The 18,574-nt window shown below is 38.5% G+C and overlaps 1 protein-coding gene across 7 annotated transcripts; it reads left to right on the top strand.

The window, feature by feature from the left end:
- Positions 1-5,907: 5,907 nt before the first annotated feature.
- ZNF684 (zinc finger protein 684) lies at positions 5,908-17,356 on the top strand. Of its 7 annotated transcripts, XM_035018892.1 has the most exons (6): positions 5,908-6,116; positions 6,366-6,453; positions 7,857-7,895; positions 11,425-11,551; positions 11,890-11,985; positions 15,784-17,356. In XM_035018892.1, exons 3-6 carry the CDS (start codon positions 7,881-7,883, stop codon positions 16,686-16,688), a joined length of 1,143 nt encoding a protein of 380 aa, XP_034874783.1. In that variant the 5' UTR covers positions 5,908-6,116; positions 6,366-6,453; positions 7,857-7,880; the 3' UTR covers positions 16,689-17,356. The 7 variants fall into 7 exon arrangements, with proteins under 7 accessions (XP_034874783.1, XP_034874782.1, XP_034874786.1 ...); XM_035018891.1 differs by lacking the exon at positions 6,366-6,453; XM_035018895.1 differs by lacking the exon at positions 11,425-11,551.
- The last annotated feature ends 1,218 nt before the right edge of the window (positions 17,357-18,574 follow it).

Genomic DNA, 18,574 nt, shown 5'->3' with positions numbered 1-18,574 from the left:
ACATTAGATATAAAAAATATAATACATGAAGTAACATGTAACATTTACACCTTACAATACCACTCCTAGGGGTAGGCCAAGGGAAGCTCTTACACATATGAAGAAGAGTATACTTTGTAGTACTTTCACAACAGCAAAACCTAAACCTAGAAAGTATCCAGGTGCCCATCATCAGGAGAGTGTGGGTAATGTATAGCAGCCAAAATAAATGAGCCACAATGACGTGCAACATGGGTGAATCTTAGCACAATATTAAATGAAAGGATAAGTCCCCAAAGGTTACATACGGTACAGTGCCCTTTTTCTAAAGGGAGAACCAACAAAATTAAAAACTTTTTTTTAAAGATTTTATTTATTTGAGAGCGAGCACAAGAGGGGGTAGAGTCAGAGGGAGAAGCAGACTCCCCGCTGAGCAGGGAGCCCCTTGTGGGGCTCGATCCCAGGACGCCGGGATCATGACCTGAGCCGAAGGCAGTCGCTTAACTGACTGAGCCACCCAGGCGCCCAAAATTAAAAACATTTTAAGGAAAACGTGAAGATAGTGGAGAGGAATCTCAGTGCATTTTAGGAGGCGGTGGAGCCCTTAACTGTAAACATCACCAAAGAGGCCAGAGGAAAGAATGATACGGATATCACCTGGAAGGAAAAGGCTTGTTTATGCAGACACTACTGGAGAATTTGCATAAGTAGATGGAGGGGAGAGAAGAGTTGGCAGGGGTGGGGTTTCCATATGAACTAGAAGGCCAAGAACCAGCAGAACATGGTGAATATTGTTAATGTGACTCTATGTTCTACATGAACTGGTAAAACCTGGACATTTTTGGAGTTATGGTAAATTACCTCTGGAGGTGTTCTGAGCTACACATAAACTTTTCTTATGGACAATGGGAATCTTGTGATAATAACTCTTTCTCATTTACTGAATGAGTGTTATGTGCCAGGCATTGTGCTAAGAACTTTTATGATTAAATCTGTATATCCATTATTATCCCTGATGAGGGAATTGAGGCTTAGAAGCCTTCTATAACTTGCCTGAGATCCTACAGTTTGAAAGTGTGAGACTCCAGCCTCCTGCAGTGCTTATGCTCTTCACCATTATGCTCTAAGATATTTCTTGCTGTTGTTAAGCCTCCTACACTGCATCTTATTCTAGGCCCTAGGAAGTTTGGAATCAAACTGGGGGCATAGTACGTAAACTGGACTTTATAGGATAAACAGTATTAACAGTCTTCAAGAAAACAACTTGCTCAGAGTTCTGTTGGCATCATCTTAGTTATACTAGAAGCTTTATTTTTTTTTAATTTTATTATGTTATGTTATGTTAGTCACCACACATTACATTATTAGTTTTTGATGTAATGTTCCATGATTCATTGTTTGCATATAACACCCAGTGCTCCATGCAATACGTGCCCTCCATAATACCCATCACCCCCCCAAAAACCCTCAGTTTGTTTCTCAGAGTCCATAGTCTCTCATGGTTCAGCTCCCCCTCCAATTTCCCCCCCTTCATTTTTCCCTTCCTACTATCTTCTTTTTTTTTTTTTTTTTTCTTAACATATAATGTATTATTTGTTTCAGGGTACAGGTCTGTGATTCATCAGTCTTACACAATTCACAGCGCTCACCATAGCACATGCCCTCCCCAATGTCCATCACCCAGCCACCCCATCCCTCCCACCCCCCACCACTCCAGCAATCCTCAGTTTGTTTCCTGAAATTAAGAGTCTCTGATGGTTCGTCTCCCTCTCTGGTTTCATCTTCTTTCATTTTTTTCCTCTCTTCCCCTATGATCCTCTGCCGTATTTCTCAAATTCCACATATCAGTGAGATCATATGATAATTGTCTTTCTCTGATTTGTTTCACTTAGCATAATACCCTCTAGTTCCATCCACGTCATTGGAAATGGCAAGATTTCATTTTTTGATGGCTGCATAATATTCCATTGTATATATATGCCACCTCTTCTTTATCCATTCATCTGTCGATAGACATCTGGGCTCTTTCCATAGTTTGGCTATTGTGGACATTGCTGCTATCAACATTGGGGTGCAGGTGCCCCTTCAGATTACTACATTTGTATCTTTGGGATAAGTACCCAGGAGTGCAATTGCTGGGTCATAGGGTAGCTCTATTTTCAACTTTTTGAGGAACCTCCATATTGTTTTCCAGAGTGGCTGCACCAGCTTGCATTCCCACCAACAGTGTAGGAGGGACCCCCTTTCTCCACATCCTCACCAACATCTGTCATTTCCTGACTTGTTAATTTTAGCCATTCTGACTGGTGTGAGGTGGTATCTCATTGAGGTTTTGATTTGGATTTCCCTGATGCCAAGTGATGTTGAGCACTTTTTCATATGTCTGTTGGCCATTTGGATGTCTTCTTTGCAGAAAAGTCTGTTCATGTCTTCTGCCCATTTCTTGATTGGATCATTTGTTCTTTGTGTGTTGAGTTTGATAAGTTCTTTATAGATTTTGGATACCAGCCCTTTATCTGATATGTCATTTGCAAATATCTTCTCCCATTCTGTCAGTTGTCTTTTGGTTTTGTTGATTGTTTCCTTTGCTGTGCAAAAGCTTTTTATCTTGATGAAGTCCCAATAGTTCATTTTTGCCCTTGCTTCCCTTGCCTTTGGCAATGTGTCTAGGTAGAAGTTGCTGCGGCTGAGGTCGAAGAGGTTGCTAGATTCTTGTCTCACATTTAGGTCTTTCATCCATTTTGAGTCTATTTTTTTGTGTTGTGTAAGGAAATGGTCCAGTTTTCATTCTTCTGCATGTGGCTGTCCAATTTTCCCAACACCATTTGTTGAAGAGACTGTCTTTTTTCCATTGGATATTCTTTCCTGCTTTGTCGAAGATTAGTTGACCATAGAGTTGGGAGTCCATTTCTGAGTTCTCTATTCTGTTCCATTGATCTATGTGTCTGTTTTTGTGCCAGTACCATACTGTCTTGATGATTACAGCTTTGTAATAGAGCTTGAAGTCCAGAATTGTGATGCCACCAGCTTTGTTTTTCTTTTTCAACATTCCTCTGGCTATTCAGGGTCTTTTCTGGTTCCATACAAATTTTAGGATTATTTGTTCCATGAGAAAAGGGAACTTTTAAACACCGTTGGTGGGAATGTAAAGTGGTGCAGCCACAATGGAAAACAGAATGGAGATTCCTCAAAAATTAAGAATAGAACTACCATGTGATCCAGCAATACCACATCTGGGTATTTATACAAAATGAAAACCGAAAACCAAAACACAAACACCAATTTGAAGAAACATATGCACCCCTATATTCAATGCAGCATTATTTACAATAGTCAAGATATGGAAGCAACCTAAGTTCCCAACAGATGAATGGATAAAGAAAATGTGTGTGTGTGCGCACACATACAAACATACACACACAAAACGGAATATGAAATATTAGTCATAAAAAAGAATGAAATCTTGCCATTTTTGACAACATGAATGGACCTAGACAGTATTATGCTAAGTGAAATCAGTCAGAGAAAGACAAATACCATATGATTTCACTTACATGTGGGATCTGAAAAACAAAACAAATGAACAAATAAAGCAGAACAGAAACAGACTCATATTTTCCCATATCTGGGAAACACAAATTCCATGATGCATTTATGGAGATAAAACTATAGACAATTACACATTTATTCAGTATTGCCAGTATTTATTTAGCACCTATTATGTGCCAGGTTCTGGAGATATAGTCATGAACAAAACGAAAATTCTACCAATATCAATTCCAATGTATGGGTTTTTCCCCACAACCAAACAATTCTCTGACACCACCTGGTGATAGTGTCAGATCCCACAGGTTAAGAGCTCAGTCCTACAAGGCTGGCCCTCTCCCCCAACTTCAGATGCCAGTCACATGTCCATGCTGTCACCTGTGCTTTTGACCTACTGGCTGTAGATTGGAGGTTCCAACAGTCCCTCCTTGGGTTTGACCAATTTTCTAGGCAGCTCACAGAACTTGGAGAAACACTTTATTCTCTACATTACCAGTTTATGAAAAGTGTATTAGAATCAATGTAATATAGTATTTCTTTTCTCTCCTCAGACCTCCAATACCTTCTCCCTATCTTCATTTTCAGCTTCCTATTTCACTGAGAAAACAGAAGCACTCAGAAAAGGACATACTCATTGTCCCACCACCAAATCTGTGTGCCTATCTGCATCTGTACCTATAAATTCTGCCTCCCTTTTTATTTCAATAGATGAATGTTCCATACTCACAACTGATCCTTCTGATGTGTACTGGATTCCATCCCTTTTCTCAAGGACTTTCTTTCTGCAACTGTCCCATGTCTCCTATATTGTCAATTTCCCCCTCTACTGTATCATTTTAATTAGCATACATACTATGATTTCTTCCAACTTAAAAAAAAATTCTGGACCCCAAATCCATATGCAATGACAGCTTTCTTTTTCTACTCACCTTTAAAAAAGTCAAACTTTAAAAAAATATATTTTTATTTAAAAAAATATTTTTATTTATAAAAATATTATAATATTTTTATTATTATATTTATTTTTTATTTTTATATTTTATTATAAAAATTATATAATTTTTTATTTTTATATTTATTATAATATTATTATTATATTATATAATATTTTTATTATTATTATTACAGAGAGAGAGACAGCAAGAGAGGGAGAGGCAGGCTTCCAGAGGAGCAGGGAGCCCGATATGGGACTCGATCCCAGCACCCTGGGATCAGGACCTGAGCGGAAGGCAGACGCTTAACGACTGAGCCACCAAGGTGCTCCCCCCAAACAAACTTCTTAAAAGTACTGTCTATACATGTATCATATGATCTCACTGATATGAGGAATTCTTAATTGCAGGAAACAAACTGAGGGTTGCTGGAGTGAGGGGTAGGGTGGGAGGGATGGGGGGACTGGGTGATAGACACTGGGGAGGGTATGTGCTCTGGTAAGCGCTGTGAATTGTGCAAGACTGTTGTATCTCAGATCTGTACCTCTGAAACAAATAATGCAATATATGTTAAGAAAAAAAAAAAGAAGAAGAAGAAGGTAGCGGGAGGGGAAGAATGAAGCGGGGGAAATCAGAGGGGTAGACGAACCATGAGAGACGATGGACTCTGAAAAACAAACTGAGGGTTCTAGAGGGGAGGGGGGTTGGGGGATGGGTTGGCCTGGTGGTGGGTATTGAGGAGGGCCCATTCTGCATGGAGCACTGGGTGTTATGCACAAACAATGAATCATGGAACACTTCATCTAAAACTAATGATGTAATGTATGGGGATTAACATAAGAATTAAAAAATAAAAAAAATAAAAAATAAAGTACTGTCTATACTTGCTTTCTACACTTCCTCTCTTCCCATTCTTTGATCCCACTCTTATCAAGTTCTTATCAGATTTAATCAAACTTCTACCACTACACCAAAACGGCATGTTTTAACAGCTTCCACCATGCTAAATCCAATGGTCAATTCTTAGTTACCATCCTACTTATCACTAGCATTTAACACAGTGGATCGGTCTCCGCGTCTTGAAACATTTTCCTTCGATTTTGTAGATCCAAACTCTCCTACTTTTAAGTCTGTCTCACAAATTATCTCTTAGTCTTTTTTCTTGAGTCCTCTTCACCTCCTTCGTTGGGACCTAAGCTGGGGCATTGCCAGAAGAAACTGAACTAAGGGTAGATTATTATTTTACACCGCTGATTTAGATTTTCCAGTTCTTAAAAATTCTGATGTCTTTATATTTTTTTAACGAAAATGATATATACTCCTCCTTTTTACAAAGGAGCGCAGCTCTCAGGGAAGCCCCAGAGATACTACCCAGAAACCTGCCCCAAAGAGGCCGACGCTTCTGACGCCTTCCGGAAACGAACTCCACAGGCCTTATGGGAAATGTAGTCCCCTATGAATAGGCTGCACCGCGGAGGGACCTGGGAACCTGGACGTCAGTTACTTCCGCACACGCGCAATGGGGCGGCAACCGGTATTCCGTAATCTTCCAACCTGTGCAGAGCGAAGTGGGAACGCGGGTTTCGCCCCGAGTCTCTAGGAGAGCTCTGTAACCTGATGTTTTAGAGGCATCGCTGGGAGCGTGGCGGTGAAAGGCAGGTATGACTCTGCGGAGCCTGGGGACGTAAGGGACGGGCGAGGAGAAAGACAGGGACCAGTTTATTGGCTTACCGAAGATAAAACTTCACAACCCCCACGTGCGGTGATTTCGTGTTTGGGTGTGTGAGACCTGTCCAATTCTGGAGTAGTTCAGAGAGAGCAAGAGCAGGGGCTGACTACCACTCAGTGGGTTCCCAGACTCCGGGTGGGGCTGGGGCAGGCTCAGTTTGCATATTCCTGCTCTTGTAGGTAGAGATCACTGTGTAGGAGTATGTGCATCAAGCTGCACCTTTCCTGGTTACAAGAACATCATTGGCCCTACCAGAGCCTGCAAAAGGTAATATTAAACCATTCAAAGGGATCTAGGAAGAAAGCATTTCTAGAGAAACTACTGTGTTCTCTTCTTAGTGTATTTTCACAATAATCTGAAGTAAGTGTTCTCTCCATTTTGCATATGAACTGAAGCTGAGAGAGGTTATTTGCTTTAGACTGACAGCTTAGAAAGTGGAAGAGCTGAGATTGAAACCCAGATGAGTTTTCTACAAATTATCTTCCTTCTCTTTCTCCTCTTCCTCCTCCTTTTCTTCTTTTGGTTATAGTTGACACACAATGTTATATTAGTTTCAGATGTACAACTTAGTGATTTGACAAGTTTACACATTACGCTATGTTCACCACAAGTGTAGTTACCGTCTCTACCCCTTAAATGACTATTACAGTATCATTGACTATATTCCTTATGCTGTGCTCCAAAGTTTATTCTTTTTTTGCAAGATAGCATCCTGCAAAGAAAACAAAAGTTGGATTTATTCTCCTTTTGAAATATTTGAGCAATGAATTCTAAGTAAGTTTCGATTTGTAGTCTTCTTTTTTTTAAAGCGTCTCTGTTGAATCTGCAGATTTTCCAGGGAAGGCTGTGTAAATAAAGCTGTGAGTCCCTTTTGCGTATTTTAGCCTTTTTATGGCCCCAGCTTTGCTGGTTGGAATTTTTAAAAACTGATACTAGGCTCATAGGAGATGGTGAATTTCCAGAGAAAGAGAGAGGGAGTTTGATTTAGAGTTTAAACTGAAGGTGCTTCAGCTTAAAAAAAAAAAAAAAAAAAAATTCCTGGGTCCAGCCTTCTCAAGAAAACCCAACCTAATTTGAGCTCTTTTATCCCAGCTTCAGAGCAGAGACTTCCAGAGATACTGAGTTTCAGAAACCAGGCTTTTAGTTAGTCTTTTGATTCATTTATTATTATTTTCTTAGGATAAATTTTGGGAGGAAAAAATGTCACTGGTTCAAAGATTAACAACTTGCTGATAGATCAGCAGGACAGAAATGTACAACATACTTATCTAACCTTCATATATTCATAACAAAACCACCAGTAGAGTTTGGTGCTTATAAAATATGGACTTTTCTGACATCTCCTAGAATCATAATTCTCCCACTAGGTGACATTTACTGAAGCTGCAGTATGGGTCCTTCTTTTCTTTTTTTTTTTTTTTAAGATTTTATTTATTTATTCATGAGAGAGAGTCAGAGGGAGAAGCAGGCTCCCCGCGGAGCGGGGAGCCCGATGTGGGACTCAATCCCAGGACCCTGGGATCATGACCTGAGCCGACGGCAGACGCTTAACCATCTGAGCCACCCAGGCGCCCGGGTCCTTCTTTTCTGATAGTGCTTCTTTTCTTTTCTACATTGCTTTCTAGTTTTTCATGCCTTTCTATTCTTTTTTCCCATTTTTATATTCATAGGTCTCTGTGTAAGAGCTGCAGAAAATGATCAACTTGCAGGTAAGGTATCCATTTATTCAGTCATTTAAATCTCTCAAAAATCCATATAAAAAGGAAATGTATAAACAGGGAAAACATGGATTGAATAGATCAAGTCCAAAAGAAAATCTAGAAAATTGGTAAGTTGATATCCAGGTCACAGGGTCTGCACATAGTTGGAATAAATTTGAGCTGCATGTGTATACCCAGTCTTTATTCAATCATAGAAACTGGATAGCCAACCAGTTAAAGTATTGGTATTATCTGTAAGGATTGAAGCTAAATAATTCCTCAGATAAGTAAAGATATTCCTGATTCAGTTCTCTGAAAAAAAAATCTTATAATGGGTTTTTATAGAGATAATGTTAGAAATAACATTCACAGCAACAAACCAGTGATAAATATAACATCACATTTCCTGTGACTTTCTTAGAGTGTTTCCCAGAGTAAGCAGAGAACATAGTGCCAATAAGCAGCACTATATGAACTCAATTTGTAAGTTCAGTTACATAGCCTTTCTAATATTCTTCTGGAACCATAAGTAAACCTTGTACCTTTTTCCAGAGTCTTCTGGTATTCTTGAGCATTTTCTCTTCCATGTGAATTTTAAAATCAGTATGTCAGGCTCTATAAAGGAATATATTAGGTGTTTTATTGTGATTTCAGTATACTTTTACGTTGATTTGTAGAGAATTCATAACTTTTTGATAATGTATTCTCCATTCAATTTTTCTTATAGGTCCTTATTTATATTTTTATAGGTTTATTATTATAATTCTTGTACATTTCTTGTAATGTTTATTCTTACTTATGGTTTAGGTTGCTGTTGAGAATGAATGGATCTTTTTTCATTATATTTTCTAATCAGCTATTTTGGTGTATAGGAAAATATGTGTTTATCTATTTGACTTTATGTCAACTTACAGGACTCTTATTAAGTCCAAGAATTTTTTAGTTGGTTCTTAGATTTTCTAGGTAGACAGTCATATACTCTTCAAATGGAGTTTGTTCCTTACTGCTCAATATGTATGTCTTCATTTTTTTTCTTGTCTTATTGCAATGGACAGGACTTCTGGAAACTATAATTTTCAATGTAATTACTAGCCAGTATCTTTTTTGTTCCAGTTTTAATGGGAATGGTTCCAGTGTTTCATTGTTTCCTTTTGTATTTTGGTAGATATTTGGGGTTTTTTGTTTTTTGTTGTTTTTAATTAAGTTAAAGATTTTTAGCTTAAGATTGTTTTCATAAATTGGAAACTTTTTTCCTTATATGTTTTTTAAAATACCTGTTGATAAAATAATATATTTTGTCTCCTTTAATACAGCAATTTAGATAATTTCTAATACATTTCTTAATACTGAACTATCTATGCATTCATGGGACAAACCCTAGCTAGTCTCCTAACTTTTTAAAGGGCCATATAGTAAATATTTTAGGTTTGAAGTCCACATGGCCTCTGTGGCAACTACTCACCTCTGACTTTGCAGCTGAAGTAAATGAATGGGTGTAAATGTTCCAGTAACATTTTATTTACAAAAACAGCAGGCCAGTGTATAGGTTGTAGTTTGCTGAGCCCTGTTCTTTATGGTCTTAACTATCTCTTTGTGATAGACATGTAGCTACATGCCTTTTTAATTTCAGCATAAGTTAAACATGATTTTGGCCTTATGGTTGAGAGGATATATTTTATCATGTAAAAAAGAGTCCTTATTTTCTATTTTATTATGGTCATGTGAGTCTGACATGTTAACCTTATAGCCCTTCTAATTTATATATTTACTTTGTTGTGTCTAATAGATTGTAAGATCTCTGAGACCAGTAATACCTTTATTCTTTTTTGTATCACTAGTACAGTGTCTGGTAGGTCCTTATTAAACATTCTTTGAGTGAATGAATGAAGGACATATAAGCAATATTTTAAATAATTTTATTGAGACATAATTCAAATATTACAGATTGACCCATTTAAAGTATATACAATTCAGTGGTTTTTAGTCTATTCACTAAAACCATCTCCATTATCTAACTTTAGAATATCTTCATTACCTCAAAAGAAACCCTATATTAGCAGTCATTCCCTGTTCCTCCCATCTCCCAGCCCTAATTTGTTTTCTGTTTCTATGGATTTGCCTTTTCTGAACATTTAATGTAACTAGGACAATACAGTATGTGATTTTTTTTTGACTAGCTTCTTTCACCTAGCACAGTATTTTCAAGGGTCATTAATGTTACATGTATGCCAAATAATATTGCATTATATGGATATACCTCATTTTGTTTATCCATCTATTCATCAGCTGATGGATACTCATATTGTTTTTACTTTTGGATGAATACTTCTCAGTGAACATTTGTGTATAGTTTTTATGTGGGCATACTTAGGAGGAATTGCTGGGTCATATGGTAACTCAATGTTTTACATTTCAAGGAACTGTAAAACTGTTTTCCATAGTTGTTGCACCATTTTACAACCCCTCTAGTAATATATGAGAGTTCCAGTTTTTCCACATCCTTGTCACTGCTTGTCATTGTCTGTCTTTGATTTTAACCATCCTAATGAGTCTGCAGTGGTATCTCATTTGCTTTTGATTTGTGTTTACTAATGATGTTGAGCATCTTTTCATGTGCTTATGGACCATGTGTGTCTTTGGAGAAAATCTGTTCAAATCCTTTGCCCATTTTTAAGTTGGGTTATCTTTTTATTGTTGTGTTGTAAGAGTTCTTTTCATATTCTAGGTACAAGTCTCTTATCAAGGTATATGATTTGCACATATTTTATCCTATTCTGTGGGTTGTCTTTTCACTTTCTTGATGTTGTCCTTTGAAGCACAAAGTTTAAATTTTGATAATTTCCGTTTTATCTATTTTTTTCTTTGGTCACTTACACTTCCTGTCGTATCTAAGAAACCATTGCCCAATCCAAGGTCAGAAAGATTTACTCCTATGTATGTATTCTAAGAATTTTATAGTTTTAGCTCTTGCATTTAGGTCTCTGATCCCTTTTTAGTTCATTTTCGCATATGATATGAGGTGTTTATGTGTGTGAAGGGGGTCCAGCTTCATTCTTTTGCATGTGGATATTTAGCTATCCCAACACCATTTGTTAAAAGACTATGCTTTACCCGATTGAACTGTCCTGACACTAGTGAATATTTTTAATGTGATTTTTATTTCTATCACAAAATATATTTCTTTTTTTTAAAGATTTTTTTTTTTTATTTGAGAGAGAGAGAATGAGAAAGAGAGCACATGAGAGGAGGGAGGGTCTGAGGGAGAAGCAGACTCCCCGCCGAGCAGGGAGCCCGATGCGGGACTCGATCCCAGGACTCCAGGATCATGACCTAAGCCGAAGGCAGTCGCTTAACCAACTGAGCCACCCAGGCGCCCGATCACAAAATATATTTCTGAGTCAAGCATATAGTAGTTATAATATATAACTTTCTGAAAACTCAACAATGAATATGATACAATCATAAGAGGCTGCCATGATTCTCTTGCAAGTCCCCAAATGATGCACACTTTAGTTTGAAGATGAATGTGCTGTTACAGGGATCAGTGACATTCCCGGATGTGGCTGTGGACTTCACCCCAGAGGAGTGGCAGCTGCTTGACTGTGAGCAGAGAACCTTGTATTGGGATGTGATGTTGGAGAACTTTAGAAACCTCATCTCAGTGGGTAAGGACAGTGGGTGGTAACTCTTCAGGGGAACTAAGAATATACTCCTAGCACCCTGCCTTTAGGACTTGTTGGAAGCTGTGGACATTCTGAAGCATTCCTGAGTTTGGCCCTGAATGTTAGTGGTCACAGATTCTTAATCCCCTTTGAGATGACGCATAAACAGATAGAGGGTTTATGCTTCTGCCTCCCAAATGGAGGAGAAGGGTCTTTTCTGTTCTAAAGCCTGTTTGTCATCCTTTCCAGGCCCTGAGACTCAAGGAGACAGACCTGAATTGTGAGGTAGTCGTTTGTCTCTAGCACTTGGTCTCCAGTTCTGTGTTGTTTCCCATGAACAGGGGGCCCAGTTACCCAAACAAAAGCGATCTTCAAGGCAGAGCAAGGACAAGAGCCATGGATGGGGGAGGGGGAGAACCCACGTTGGCGCCATCCAGGTGAGTGAAAGAAAACCAGGCAGATGGGAGTCTTTGGAATTGAGATTCCAGTCGGTCAGTGAGGGACAGGTCCCTCTGAAGCAGCTCTTTCAGGAAGCCCTTCTTAAAAGCCACACAGCTTTGGAAGTGACTGGGTCCACTTGACATAACATCGTCAGATCCCCAGATGACACCTTCACTCACTCTGCTCGCATAGCTACTCTTTCTCTTTGCTCAGCTTTTGTGTGGAGGGAGGGCCTTCTCCTCTCTGCCTTGGCTCCCTGCACTGCCTGTTCCATGGAGGTCCTTGCTTTGTTCTCTTAATTCCTAAAATCTTCATTCTTCTTTTTTTCCTCAACATGAGCACAGATCTTTTCCATACATCTGGTTCTCGTAAGGTAGTCAGATTGTGTGGATTTGGAGTCTTACTCCACCAATCACTGTCTAACCTAATTATTTTGTAGCACAACTTTATTTATAAAAGAGGGATAATATTAATCCTTACTTCAGGTTTCTTTGAAAGATCACATGAGTTAATACATGTAAAACCCTTCAAATAGTTGCCATATAGTACGTGTCAGTATGTTGGTTGTTTTTATTTCAAAACTTTTAGTAACATTATGCTTTCTAATTATTTCCCCTTTTCAAAAAAAACCTCTTCCTTTTCTTGTAGCATATACCCCACCTGTGTACCCCATCTTGCTCCTCTTTAGTCTCACTGCTGACTTGGGGTATCTACCTTATAGTGCATCTCTCTGCTTCACTTGGTAATACTGATATTATTTGGAAATTCCCAACATCATGTGAGTTGGTTCCTCACGAATCTGCCCTCACCTTCACTTACGGCTTCCCCACCGTTGCTTCATGCCTTTGTGTCCACCTTCAGAACTCCTCTCACAGTAACTCCCTCAGAAACTGCATCCCTCTGAAGAACTAATGGGATTTTCTTTGTGCTCTCTGTGGCATCTGTGCATCTCCAACTTCCCATTCCCATTCTCCAGCTGGGGACCTGGCCTTCATCTCAGTTTTTTCATAGTAACCATTATTTAATATTCTTCAACCTTCACCTTTCTGTTTACATTATAATAAAAGATAATGGCTGGCCTGCTACTTTGCAGTCTCCAGATCACTATGGTAAGCAATTTAGCTTTTTTCTCTCAAGAGTGTCTCCTTAAATACTTTTATGACTTATTACCTATGATTTAACTATTAGTTTATCCAAGACTGATTTAAAATAAAATTTTCTTTTTCCACAGAGCCTATAAAAGACATATGTTTCAAATGATTAAGACACAAATTAAGTGTATTTTAGATCCCCTGGGACCCCAACTTCTAATGACCTAAACCAAGTGAATTTTAACTCCCGATAGGGTGTCTAGGCTGTTCATGAGTCTATATTGCCAATTTCATCCTATTTTCTGGTTTATCTTAGATGTTCCTGCAAGATGTATCCAAATCATTACATATTCCTTGTCACTCTGCTGACAAACACAAATTATTTCTTCATAACTTGTGATATTTAAAAGGCTTTTAAGGCCCTCTTTAATGTGATCCCATTTTGTTTGCCCGGAATGGTCCATCTTTTCCTTATGCCATGGCAGTTGGGCTCTTTAGCGAACTTTGTACATGATTTTCTTCTGTGCATCGGCTCTTTTGATGCTGATGTGCTCTACCTAACGAAGCCCAGCATGCTAGTAAGTCTGAATTCAGTCTTCTCCTCTTTCATGGTAACTCCAGCCTAGATTAATCTCTACCTTCTTGGAACCTCCATCCTAGCCCTCCTATGACTCTATCATGAAAACTTGACATATATTCTCTTAGATTTTTTTTTTAATCCTGTGGCTTATAAGGCATGTTTTCTTGTGATAATGCCCTGAAGAGAAAGCCCTGTACCATTGTTTGTTTTTACACTATTTCTGAGCACACAACAGATATTTAATGAACATTTCATTAATTCACTATTGTGAAGTCAGGCATTGTGGGGTGTTTCTTATTCTTTCAATGAGGCTTTTTTATGTTTCCTGAGAAGGATTCAAAGAAAGCAAAAAAAAAACCCAAAAAACAAAAAACAACAACCACCACAATCCCAAAACAAAAAACAGCCCATTACCATTTTCCAGGTGTGTAAGTTGTAGTTGAAAGGAAAAACAGCCATATAAAATATTTTAAAGTTTTAGGATTGTGGAATATTTGTTCAGTGCACAATAACATTGCCATTTTTGTTCTAGTTAATTGTCAGAATGAATGGTTTTGGGGAGCAGTGGTGACTGTCTTGGGAATTCAGAGAAAATGGAGCTTAAAGTTTAAAGTATACAAAGATTAGAGGAGTCTTTTTTTGAGATCATGGAACAATGGCTCCTCCCTAAAGAATATCTAAGGACCAGATAGGATGAGAGGGAGTGAGGTAGGGCATGTTAAGGTGGGGAAGAGACATGAGCAAAATATTGTAGTTATTTAGAGTCTAGAATTCTTGGAACAGAAAGTATTTGTTCAGGACGAGAAGAATGTGTACTTAGATACCATGAGTGAATTCATTATAATGTATAGTTTTGTTCACCAGGCTGAGTGCCTTGGATTTTTCAGTTGGTTACTGCTAGTTGAGGTAACACAGGATGCTGCTTCCCATTAGTTGAAGTAGAGAGGAAAGAAGACAGGAACCCCACTCCCCATAAAGAAATGTGCACTAATGGCTATAGCCCGCTACTCGGGGCAGCTGCACAGAGAAGAATGAGGCATGAAGCAAGAAGTTGGGGTGTGGTACTAACATTCCACAAGGAGGGAAACTCAGGAGTGGGGAATATAACCCCTTCTCCCTAGTTTTTGTTTTGTTTTTTTTTTTAAGTTTATTTATTTAAGCAATCTCTGCACCCAGTGTGGGGCTTGAACTAATGACCTTGAGATCAAGAGCCTCATGCTCCTCTCACTGAGCCAGCTAGGTGTCCCCCCTTTTTAATGGAGAAATGGATTGGAGATTTTTAGGGTTTTGAGGTTAGGAATGAAAAAAATGTGACTTCAGGACAAAGAAAAGTGACTTCAGCAGCTTTCTGGGGACTAGTTTGTTAGGTAGTTTGAAAGAAAATGTAAAAACAGTACTTGTCAAATACAAATATGACAAATGGTCATATATAGAACCCCCCCGCTCCAAAAAAGAAAGAAACGCAGCCAGAATAAAAGCAATAGCAAGCAGGCAGAATCTGTGCCTGGACTTACAAGTACGTGGGAGAATGAATCCCAGCTGTTGCAGAGTTAGAGCCCTGTCTGTAGGCCTGTCTCACTTGTGATACGGATGGAGTTAGAGGACTGGAAATATAAGAATGTTCCTGAAGGTAACTGCCATTGTGCCAGGTGATTAAGAGGAAAAAGAGATGTGAATGAGGGAAATGGGGAGCCCTCCCATCAGGGTAATCTAGGACTGGAGTAGTGAGGATTCTAGATCTGCCACCTCCAGATCTAGTTTTTCCTCTGGTATCTTCCCTTAGCTCCTACTATCTTGTTCTTTGGGTCACCTCATCCATTGGTCAGATCTCCTCAGTGGGCTCTCTTCATGTGAGATAACCAGGCCTCGATGTTTGTACCCTATTCACTGTAACTTGTGCCTATTTCACAATCTTCCCATAGGTCACAAGTTAAACCATCTATTCTCATTATTGTCATGCATCTGCTCCCATTTCCTCTTCAGCAGTTGTATTCTTAAAGCTCAGGAGGGAAGCAAATACAGGATTTGTTTCAGAATTAGATACTAGATTTGAAATAATGTTTCTTTCTATAACTGGTATGGAAAAAATTAACAGAGCCATGTTTTATTGTACTCCTTTTTAGAAGCTGATTGCCTACTTGTTGATGAATCAGAGAAGTACCAGGAAAGCAAAGACAATTTTTTGAATTCAGTTTTGTTCACGTTCAATAAAATGCTGACTGTGGAGAGACTCCATGGTTATAACATGAGCACAAGTCTTAATCCTACAAGAAAAAAATCATATAAATGTAAATCATATGGGAAGAGCTTGCAACCTACTTTAGATTTACTTAATTATAATAGATGTTATATGGAAGAAAACTCATATGAATGCACTGAATGTGGGAAAGCCTTCAAAAAGAAGTTTCATTTCATTAGACATGAAAAAAATCATACAAGAAAAAAACCCTTTGAATGCAATGACTGTGGGAAAGCCTATAGCAGGAAGGCTCACCTTGCAACTCATCAGAAAATCCATAATGGAGAGAGACCCTTTGTGTGCAATGATTGTGGGAAAGCGTTTATGCATAAAGCACAACTAGTGGTCCACCAGAGACTCCACACGGGAGAGAAACCATATGAATGCCATCAGTGCGGGAAGTCATTCACTTGGAACTCCTCCTTTACCCAACATGTGAAATCGCATACACTTGAGAACTCGTTTGAATGTAAGGAATGTGGGAAAACCTTCAGGTACAGCTCATCCCTTTATAAACATTCTAGATTTCATACAGGAGAGAAACCGTACCGATGTATTGTATGTGGCAAAGCCTTTGGTAACACGTCTGTGCTTGTTACACATCAAAGAATTCATACAGGAGAGAAACCGTATGGGTGTATCGAATGTGGCAAAGCCTTCATCAAGAAGTCACATCTGCTTAGACATCAGATAACTCATACAGGAGAGAAGCCCTATGAATGTAATAGATGTGGGAAAGCATTTTCCCAGAAGTCAAATCTTATCGTACATCAGAAAATTCATACATAATATTCATGTTGAATATGACAAAGCCTTAAATACTAGATAAATCTTATTAAAACAGAATTCATGGTGAGAAATCTAAATGAGAAATTTAAATGAATTTGCAAGAGTAGATTCCCATAAAAAAGAATCAATGCCAATCATGTTCTGGAAGTGATAATAAAGTTTTTACAGAAAAAGTTCACAGAAAACATTGATTTATAAGTAATAGAGCATAGAGCTTAGAAAGTGAGCATAAATTAATCAAGGAATCAGTGAAAACACTTATTATCTCTGATTTTTGTTTTTATAATGTAGAATTATACAAGTGTGAGTATAAAATGTTTATGTATTACATTAAATTATATCAATTAAAGTGAAGTACATATCATTTTTTCTTCGAATCCTAACATACAAGTGGGAAAAAATGTGGTCTAATATGAAATATGAATTTCAGTAATATTTTTACCTATTTGCTGGCACTTTTAATGGGCAAGGCAGTGTTACTGATCTGTCTCCTCTTGAGTTATAAAACTTGTTATAAAGATGTTTTCCTATGTATGTAAACAGCAAAACAACCAATTTAAGGCACCATTTGAGAGGGAAGAGCCGTTGTATTCCGTATTACAGTAAGTATTCAGTTGAGGAGAATAAGTATTTAAATAAGCTTGTAAATAAAACATTTGCACTTCAAATACTCCTGTTTTTTCATTGATGTATCTACATAAGATGTGAGTGTAGCTCAAGTAGTGTCTATCACAGGTACCATCTGTATTTGATTTTAATAAGTAGGGTGTCATACTTGGCAACTTTTGGGGAGTGAGTTTTTGGGTATTTGTTTTAAGAAATCAATACAGGTTTAGCACCTAGGGGTGCCTAGAACTGTCCTTGTGATAGCATAGGCAGCATTAATCAAGTTGAAAAGAGCAAGTTTTTCTGCTTAGCAACTTGAATCTGGAATGTGATATTATATCAGTTACACCTGTTCCCTTAAAAGGACAAACCACCCATTATTTAGGCTAGAGTTTTTATTGCTGTCCACAGTGTTCCTTGCTAATGTCAAAAACCTTTATGCCTTCTTGAGTGATGACAAAACAACCTGAACCTAAATTTGGATATCAAGCCTTTTCAAGTTTAAGCTGAGTTACAACTCTGTTGCATTGTTTTTCTTCCATTAGTCATTTTTTGAAGAGTAATGTTGTGTAATGACTGTAAATGAATGATAGTACCTTTTTGAACAAGCATGCTAGAACTTAAGGAACTAAATTAAATCTTGTCTACTGACAAAAATTCTTTGCTTGACCAAACTTTAGTCAGGCTCCCAAACCTTCTCCTAGGCCTTCTGTGCACTTCCTTGTAAAATCTAGTTTTAGCAAGAATCTCACTAAATCAGTTTAACCAGAACTCCCTACTCTTTTTTTTTTTTTTTTAAAGATTTTTATTTATTTATTCATGAGAGAGAGAGAGAGAGGCAGAGGGAGAAGCAGGCTCCCAAGGAGCAGGGAGCCCGATGCGGGACTCGATCCCAGGACCCTGAGATCATGACCTGAGCCGAAGGCAGACGCTTAACCATCTGAGCCACCCAGGTGCCCAGAACTCCCTACTCTTGATATGTGATCTGGGTCCTCACCCTCTACAGTCCATCAGGTGAGGTCTGATCACCCTGGCCTTTCTTCAGCAAGATTCCTGTTAGGTCAAGGGGCTGCCTTCGGCTCAGGCCATGATCTCAGGGTCCTGGGATTGAGCCCTGTGTGGGGGCTCCCTGCTCAGCGGGGCGTCTGCTTCTCCCTCTCCCTATGCCCCGCTCCCTGCTCATGCTCGCGTGCTCTCTCTTTCTCTCTCTCCCTCCCTCCCTCCCATGTGCATGTTCTCTCTCAAACAAACAAACTTAAAAAAAGGAAAGGACTCCTTTT

This window comes from Mirounga leonina, unplaced genomic scaffold (assembly GCF_011800145.1).
Source record: "Mirounga leonina isolate KUSES-001 unplaced genomic scaffold, KU_Mleo_1.0 Mir_173, whole genome shotgun sequence".
Taxonomy (NCBI): domain Eukaryota; kingdom Metazoa; phylum Chordata; class Mammalia; order Carnivora; family Phocidae; genus Mirounga; species Mirounga leonina.
This window is presented reverse-complemented; position numbering and strand designations above follow the sequence as displayed.